Raw genomic sequence first — 8430 nt, 5'->3', positions numbered from 1 at the left:
CCGAATATTAGCAATTTCAATAAAATCATAATGCTACATTAGTTGCACCATAATATTACAAAAATAAATATTCTACCATCATAAAATTTCTCTTCTATTTAATTTTCATGTTTTGAAATCGCTACATAATCGTTTCATTAGTACATATTTACAAATTCATCATTTCTGATGTAAGATATTAGACAATCATTCAATAACGTATCTCATATACGATTGAGTAGAGAGCAATTGGAATTATTACTAAAAATAATACTAATATTTATTTAATATTAAATATAAAATTACTAAAATACCCCTAATGTTTTTAAAATTTTCAGTGGGGCCAGTGCCCCCACTGCCCCCCTCTAGCTAAGTCACTGTTCACAATAAATCTGAAACTTCGTGGGCTTTATAACTAATTTAAACTTTTGGTCAAAAAAAAAAAAAAATAAGGCACAACAAAAGTAGGCTTTCATAAATATTTATTTAGGTTTAAATTTAAATTAAAAATATTTGAGAACATAAATTTCTATTTCTAGAGTCAAGACCTTCAAATTTATTCATTTAACTAGGGGCGCGACTAGACAATTCGTGAGCTTAACATAAAATAAAATTTTACAATAACTTAACAATTTAAATGCTTCAAAATAATGAAATCTAAAACAATTTAAAATAAAATAATTTTGGATAAATGATTTGGTTTCGAGCTGTCACATGTTTTATCCTTTCTTTATAATTTTCCGCCTCTTCTTTATCATCTAATCTCATTTCTGTTATTCCCAGGAGGAGGCCCAAAGGGCGGAGGCCCTACGCCGAGTCGAGCTCTTCGACGAGGTGGAAGAAGGTTTGAAGGAGGCCAGGTCTGCTCTGGCTCTTAAAGAAAAGGAAACCTCTCAAGCGACCTCTCGTCTTAGTGAGGTGGAAGCAGAGCTGGCCTGCGCGCAAGCTAGACTGGCAGAGCTGGAAGTGGAGAAGAACTCCCCAGAGTCGGCCTACCAAGAGGCCAAAAGGGAAAACCACGAGCTAGGGTATCGATTCAAGGACCGTTACACTAAAGAATATGACGAATCCAAAAAACGATGGAGGGAGGCGCGCATTCGAGCACACCAGGAAGGGTATATCTTCGGGGCTCGTGACCAAAGGCTGGAGTTCTTTCTGTCGCCCCACGGTCACCAGTTCCTCAAAATTCTCTTCGAAGGGACAATAGAAGCCTTCTGCAAAACTCCAGATTTCTTGCGGAAGTTTGTCCCTGCCCTGGCTTATATGATTACTGAAATTGGCAGGAGAGGAGCAGAGATGACTGGGGCCACCCCGGCGCAGGCGGCAAAGTTGGATTTGCGGGCCCTGATGAGATCCTTGGACAACAACGCTCTGTGTACCAAATTGGGTATCGATCCTAACACCCCCAGCAGCCCTGATTAGTGGTACCCAGTGTTGGACCGTGCTCTTCAGCAGTTCACTGTGGGGCTCTCCCATGAGGATGTCCTGGAAAAGCCTGCCTTCGCCAGCCCCTTTCTTAGGGTTCTTCAAGTGTTCGTGCAGGACTTTTCCGAAGATCGTGCTGCCCCTAGGTCCTTCGCAGAGTTCAGGTTGTATCCCCCCAAACCACTCACTTATGATCTTGACGGCCTTTCATCCTCTCAAGAGGACGTCCTTAAGTTATTGGCTAAGCTTTACAAGGATGAGGCTAGCTTTACTCGCTCATTGGTGGGGGATCTGTCTAGGACTCAGACCCTTTCCCGGATATTGATGTTTCAAGGACTCTGCCTATATTCGCTGAAGGCCTTTCCTCTATTATCCCCAGCTCTGACGCTTCCGGCTCCGACCCTGCTTTTGCCCCGGCTCCTCTACAACCCGAGACCTCCCCTAAGTAGATAGGTTGTTTGTAAATATATTTATTTTTTAGAACAATTATTTATGCACTTCTCTTGATCTGTAAATTTGTGGAGTTTGGCACTTATTATGAATTACTTATCATTCTATTTTCTCTGTTATTGCTTTGATAAACTCATCATCTGAAATGAACTGATTCTGTATATCCATGTTTATATAATTTTCCCAACTTAACATTTTCCTCGAGCTGTACTTGGGTTCTGGCTTGAACAATTGCTCGCGCTAAGCCAGCTCTGGGAGCTCGCGCTTGGGCAGCTTCTAAATTTTAACCCTTCTAACGCCCGCGCTAAGGCAACTCTGGGAGCTCGCGCTTAGGTAGTTTCTAAATTTTAACCCTCCTAATGCCCGCGCTAAGGCAACTCTAGGAGCTCGCGCTTAGGCAGCTTCTAAATCTTAAGTGCTCGCGCTAATACCAACATTGGGATCTGGTTTAGGCAGCTGCCCACACTAAGCTAATTCTGGGAGCTTGAACTTAGGCGACATCTAAAAGTTTAGCCCTCCTGATGTCCTCGCTAAGGTAGCTTTGGGAGCTCGTGCTTAGGCAGCTTCTAAATTTTAACCCTCCTAATGCCCGCTAAGGCAGCTCTGGGAGCTCGCGCATAGGCAACTTCTAAATCTTAAGTGCTCGCGCTAATACTAGCATTGGGATCTAGTTTAGGCAGCTGCCCGCGCTAAGCCAGCTCTGAGAGCTTGAACTTAGGCGACATCTAAAAATTTGAATTTTTTATCCCTAAAAAATAGGATATGAATAGTAATATATCACCAAAAACTTAAGTCAAGCCCTAAGGCGAATGCCATCTGATCAATATCATTAAGCTTGAAGATCAAGTTCAAGAAGATCGAAAACATATTTCTCGTTTAAAAAAAAACATATTTCTCCAACAAATTTCAAAGATTATTCAAATATCTTCCAAGAATGAACTTAAATAAATAAATAAATTAAATGATCAAATAGAAATTGCAATCCGCGCATAAATTCACATCGACCCATAAGTTTGAATTTATACACAATTTTATATTTATTATTAAATTAAATATAAATTTGTTCTTTACACAAATCAACGGATTCAACATGTATAAATGATAAATCAAGAACAATATGCATGTAGAAAAAAGTAAGCATGAACATGTTGTAAAATTATGTACAATTTTTTTTTATAAATTAATTAAAAAAAGAAAGAAACTTGAATATGTCGTGTCTCTAATTTTGTTTTTGTTTTTTGTTTTGTTTTTTTTTTCTTTCTATTTGTTTGTTTTATCCTACCTCACTAATGGAGTAGTGGAGAATTGGTATCTAAAATTGAACTTATTTAATTAGTGCAGGCGTCCTCTCAGTTTCTCAGAATTTCTTTCTTTAATTAATTTTTCGGAAGTATGCCCACTTATATATAGATTTCAGTGTCTTAAGAAATAAAACAAAATATAATTAAGAATAATAGGCATTCGTATATTAGTTAAATTATATAATTAAGTTGGTCAAACACACGATGTAGTTAAGAGACTTAAGATTCAAACCGGTTACCTTCCCCAACCTTAAATCCTTCCATTAAGCTAAGCCTCGTAACATCACTCTTCCTTCAATTCTTTTACAAGTGAATGACTTCCTCATAAATCCTGTAGCTCTAGCTAGCTTCCAATTAATAAATCAACGTTTCATCCTACGCAGCAACTGCTTCTTCTGCATTTCTCATGCGTTATGACATTTCAGCTAAACTATATATATTCTTATTCCCTTTAAATGATATTCCTCCATTATTTCTCCGATGAAGCGGCCGTGGTATTTGAGCGTTTTCTTTTGGCTGATTCTATTATCAGAGATGGGGTTTGCGAAGAAGAGGAGTTACATATCGTGGGACGATTTAGAAGTTGAAGGCGAGAAACTTCACGGCCGAAATGCAGGCAAGAAGGGCGTCATCATCGTTGATAAAAATGGAAAAGGAGACTGTTTGACAGTTCAAGCTGCAGTTGATATGGTGCCTCATCACAATCTGGAGAGAGTCAAAATACATATTCTTCCTGGACTCTACAGGTTTTTAATTTCAAAACACACTCACTTTTCTTATTTTATTTCCATACATGCATGGAAGTGTCTGACGTGGGGAGTTGTTTGTGTAGTGGGTGGTTTTTTTTATAAGTTGGTTTTCATTCCCTCCATCTTAATTGTATACCAAAAATAGTCTTATTCTAGATTGTGTTTACCATAATCAGTGAAAAGGTTCATGTTCCTGCAACGAAGCCATATATTTCCTTCATCGGAGACCCCGAAAAGGCAGACGCAACCGTCATCGCATGGCACGACAAAGCTTCGAGCGTGGATGAGAATGGCGCTGAGATTGGAACGTTTAGATCAGCCTCTGTCACAGTAGAATCAGACTACTTTTGCGCTGCAGGGATCACTTTTCAGGCAATAACACCATTTTAACCATCAAATTCTCATATACTCAGCTCAGCTCAAACTCGAGGTTTTTTCTTGGCAGAACACGGTGCAGTTTCATGCCGGAGCTCGAGGAAATCAAGCTGTCGCTTTCAGAATATCCGGTGACCACTCTGTGTTGTACAAATCCAGATTTATAGGCTCACAGGATACCCTCTTGGATGAAACTGGAACACACTTTTTCTTCAAGTGTATGGTTCAAGGATCAATCGATTTCATATTCGGCAATGCAAGATCACTCTATAAGGTAAGATAAAAATGCACTTTGAGATTTCTGAATCCAGATTGTTGAAAAATGATTCCAACAGGAATGCAGCCTCTCCGTGGTGGGGCAATCATTTGCCATAGCTGCCCAGCGTAGACAATCCGGCAACGACGATGGAGTTTTTTCCTTTGTGAACTGCACAGTACATGGAGCTGGAGCTGTCTTCTTGGGCAGAGCCTGGGGAGAATATTCAAGAATAATATATGCATATAGTGAGCTCGACATAGACGTAAAACCACAGGGATGGGATGACTGGGGAAAGCCATCGAGACAAAAGTATACGTCGTTTCTCATCTACCTATTCATATTTAACAAAGCAAAACAAGAATTAAGGATGTAACATGTACATATATACCTGGTCTTACAGGACTGTGTTGTTCGGAGAATACATGTGTCGAGGCAAGGGAGCTGATAGAAGTGGAAGAGTAGCATGGTCCAAAGCCCTTACTCGCCAAGAAGCACAGCCTTATCTTGATTCAACATTCATCGCTGCCAAACAGTGGCTAAGATTGTAGCATAACTAGGCACAATTTAGAATATCAGATGTACTAAAACTTTCAACCCTCAGCTATGGCAGGAATTTGACATTGGTATAACGAGATAATGAAGTTTTCATTTTCTTCAAATAATTTGGCATCAATACTTCATTCAGCAACTTCCATCACCGGCGGTTTGGTCAAAAACACACAAGAAACAGTCCAAGTTGGAATCGACAATTGAACCAAAATTTTCATAATATAGTAAAATTACATGTAAAAGTAATCAGGGAACATCTATACCTGCAAAATGATCAGACTCCTACACTATCAGACAAATACACTCAGTATACTACTTCACCAAATAAACGCAAATCTTGAGAGCAAAATTATGGTCTTTATATTTTTCTCAATAACTCGAACCTTACGCGAAACCAATCAATCATCAACCTCGGCCCTGATTTCTTTGACAAGCTCATCCTTGTAATCTTCAAATGTATCAGGGAAAGCCTCAACAGTTCCGTTTTCCACCACCCATATCTGGCTCCTTTCTTCGTCCTGACACACACGTGATATAAGCCTTGAGTCGTGGCTGACGAGAACAACACCTCCAGTGAACTCATCAAGCGCATCTGCCAATGCATCAATACTTTGCATATCTAAATGATTAGTCGGCTCATCCAGCAGTAGAATGTGCGGCTTAGACATGGATATGGAAGTGAAAACCACGCGCGCCTTCTGCCCTCCGGATAGTTTTGCAATAGGAGTTAGGTGGTTGTGGCTGGGAAGTCCAAACTTGCCCAACTTTGCCCGAACAGCTTCCTGCTTGCTCAGTCCTTCTTGTTCTGGATGTAAGCGAAGCAGATACTGAACCGGTGTTTCATCCATGGTCAGGAGATCCACGAAATGCTGCGAGTATCTACCTATCCTCAATTTCTGACTTCTCCTCACCTCACCCTCAGTTGGAACCAAATCTCCAGCAAGAAGGTTGAGCAAGGTTGATTTTCCAGCTCCATTGGGCCCGACAATTGCTACACGAGTCCCCATATCAATCCCCACATCCACATTAGAGAGTCTGAAATCCTCGCGATTTGGGTAGCTGAAGCTAACTTCGAGTAGTTGTAAAAGTGGTGGTGTTAGCTCAGTAGGCTCAGGGAAATGGAACTCCACTGTGTAATCTTTCCATTTCCGTGGTGCATCTGGTACAGGCTCATCCTCATCAACCTTACCTTTACCCTTGTTCTTTGAGGCTTCCTTGGCAGCATTAAATTTGGCTCGATCCTTAACCTTTTCCTGCTGAGTTCGACTGCCAGATCTCTTGGCATTTCTCAGCTGCTTTTCATAAGCATCGCTCTTCTTATTCGCCTCTTTGCGACGCTGCTCATATCCACCTTCAAAATCATCAAAATTTCCCCGATAAAGGTGGAGTTTCAAATCATGGAGATGGATAATCTCATTGCAGACAGTATTTAGAAAATCCCGGTCGTGTGATACAACAATAAGAGTTTTCTTCCACCTGCACAAGTATTCTTCCAACCAGAGAACAGCCCTGAGGTCCAGATGATTTGTAGGCTCATCCAACAGCAACAAAGTAGGCTGGACAAAAAGTGCTCTGGCTAATGAAATTCTCATCCTCCAACCGCCACTAAAGGACCGTGTTGCACGACCCTGCATATCTTTAGTGAAACCCAACCCGGCAAGAATTTTAGAAGCCTGCGCCTCAGCAGCATCTGATTCCATCAACTGCAACTTCTCATACAATTCAGAGAGCTTCTCTCCAAGATCATTCCCTTCATCATCTTCCTCACCATCACCAGTGGCCATAGTAGATGCATCCTGCAAAGAAGCAACTTCTTGTCGAAGTTTGACGAGCTCTTCATTGGCTGAAACAACTGCTTCAAGAGCCGTTCTATCATCACCAACGACCTCTTGTTCAACCAAAAGTACATCAATATTTTTGGGCACAGGTATCTTTCTCCAAGCAAGAAGCTTTAACAGGGTAGATTTACCCATTCCGTTGGGCCCTACCAATCCATATCTCTTCCCATGAGAGATTTTCACTGAAGTATTCTTCAATAGTTCTTTCCCCCGAGCAGCAACAGAGAAGTTTTCAACTGTTATATCTTTGACATTGGCATCAGCATCATTCTCGCCATCAAGTACAGAAGCCCGGCTACCAATTACCACAGTAAAAGCATCACGATCATCCTTGAGCGCCTCCTGTTTGGCTACCTCCGCAGCCTGACCTAAAAGCACATCCTTCTTTCCACGCTTCTTTAACTCTTTGTCAGTTAGACCGGTGTCAATAGGCCTTGCAATATTTCTGCGGCTGTTTACCTCATTCAGTTGGGCCTCTTCCTCAGAGCCCAAAGCATCATCTTCTTCATCAGATGAAGGAAGATCTATACCATCAATATAAGATGAGGCTTTCGGAGCAGCTTTTGGCTTGGGTTTATTAGTGGAAGCACTGGTCTTCTTCGGTTTATCAGGTTTTGCATCCATGCTAGCGAGTAATTCAGTCACTGAGAACTTCTCCTTACCACCCTGCTTGGACTTTGAACCAGCAGCAACTTCATCTGATTTCTTCTTACCCATTTCGGTAATGGCTAATCATCCACAATTAGAAACAAAACCAATGAAGTTCAATTAGTTAAGAAGTAACCATACCAAAAAATAAGCATGAGAACCAAATACTAATTGACAGCTTATATATTTTTAATGGATTAACTTGATTTCCAACCCAATATTTTAGATGATCATTGATTTGCCCAGAAAACATACAGAAATAGAAATTGATGATGGAGAGGAAGATATGGGGAACAAAATTTGAAAGCAGAATTACAAATAAAATTAATTGGTAACTGAACTAACACCGTTCACAGCCAACAGAACAAGGCATACCATTTGCAATAGAATCCTGCGAAAACAGGAAACCTCTGGCGGTGAGTTCTTAGCTTACCTAATTGCCAATGGTGGCGCCGGCAGAGAGCTGCGACTGTAGTGCGACGGCTGCGCGAGGGTGGCAACTACGATTGCGGTGCGACTAGTGAGGGCGGCGACTGTGCGAACGAGGGTTGTGAATGTGAGAGGACGTAGGATGGTAGTGCTTGATTTCCTTGTCTTCTTTGGGATGTAAGAATGAAAAGAATTAGTGTAAAATGTAGGGTAGAAAATACAATTAAGTAATACTCCCTCCGTTCATGAAAGAACTTTCTATGAGGGAGTGACAAGGATTTTAAGAAAAAATATTATTGAGTGTATTGAAAGTGAATAAAAGGTAGTTGAGTGTATTGGGAGTGGTGAAAATGTGTTATAATTAATATTGGGAGTTGTGAAAAGTAAAAAGTAAGAGGATTATAAGTAGTGGGGTATAGTCCAAAAAT

At 40.7% G+C, this 8430-nt stretch overlaps 2 protein-coding genes across 3 annotated transcripts; one reads left to right on the top strand and one right to left on the bottom strand.

Moving 5' to 3' along the window:
• Positions 1-3417: 3417 nt before the first annotated feature.
• On the top strand, positions 3418-5168 carry LOC131011468 (pectinesterase QRT1-like). The gene is made up of 3 exons (XM_057939263.1): positions 3418-4553; positions 4615-4847; positions 4939-5168. Exons 1-3 carry the CDS (start codon positions 4500-4502, stop codon positions 5084-5086), a joined length of 435 nt encoding a protein of 144 aa, XP_057795246.1. The 5' UTR covers positions 3418-4499; the 3' UTR covers positions 5087-5168.
• Positions 5169-5277: 109 nt separating this feature from the next.
• LOC131011467 (ABC transporter F family member 4-like) lies at positions 5278-8202 on the bottom strand. Of its 2 annotated transcripts, none has more exons than XM_057939262.1 (2): positions 7949-8202; positions 5278-7653 (listed from the first exon to the last, which is right to left on the bottom strand). In XM_057939262.1, the coding sequence occupies exon 2, from the start codon at positions 7640-7642 to the stop codon at positions 5486-5488; it is 2157 nt and encodes a 718-aa protein (XP_057795245.1). In that variant the 5' UTR covers positions 7643-7653; positions 7949-8202; the 3' UTR covers positions 5278-5485. The 2 variants fall into 2 exon arrangements, with proteins under 2 accessions (XP_057795245.1, XP_057795244.1); XM_057939261.1 differs by having other exon boundaries at positions 8007-8202.
• Between the last annotated feature and the right edge of the window lie 228 nt (positions 8203-8430).

Source organism: Salvia miltiorrhiza, chromosome 2, assembly GCF_028751815.1.
Source record: "Salvia miltiorrhiza cultivar Shanhuang (shh) chromosome 2, IMPLAD_Smil_shh, whole genome shotgun sequence".
Classification (NCBI taxonomy): domain Eukaryota; kingdom Viridiplantae; phylum Streptophyta; class Magnoliopsida; order Lamiales; family Lamiaceae; genus Salvia; species Salvia miltiorrhiza.
Note: the sequence above shows the minus strand (reverse complement) of the source record. Positions and strands in the feature narration are given on the sequence as shown.

Excerpts from the sequence above, each read along its gene's own strand:
- LOC131011468 (XM_057939263.1), top strand. The coding sequence starts at position 4,500 with ATGGTTCAAGGATCAATCGATTTCATATTCGGCAATGCAAGATCACTC. Across the intron at positions 4,554-4,614 it reads ATGCAAGATCACTCTATAAG|GAATGCAGCCTCTCCGTGGT; the intron begins GTAAGATAAAAA and ends TGATTCCAACAG. Across the intron at positions 4,848-4,938 it reads GGAAAGCCATCGAGACAAAA|GACTGTGTTGTTCGGAGAAT; the intron begins GTATACGTCGTT and ends CTGGTCTTACAG.
- LOC131011467 (XM_057939262.1), bottom strand. The coding sequence starts at position 7,642 with ATGGGTAAGAAGAAATCAGATGAAGTTGCTGCTGGTTCAAAGTCCAAG.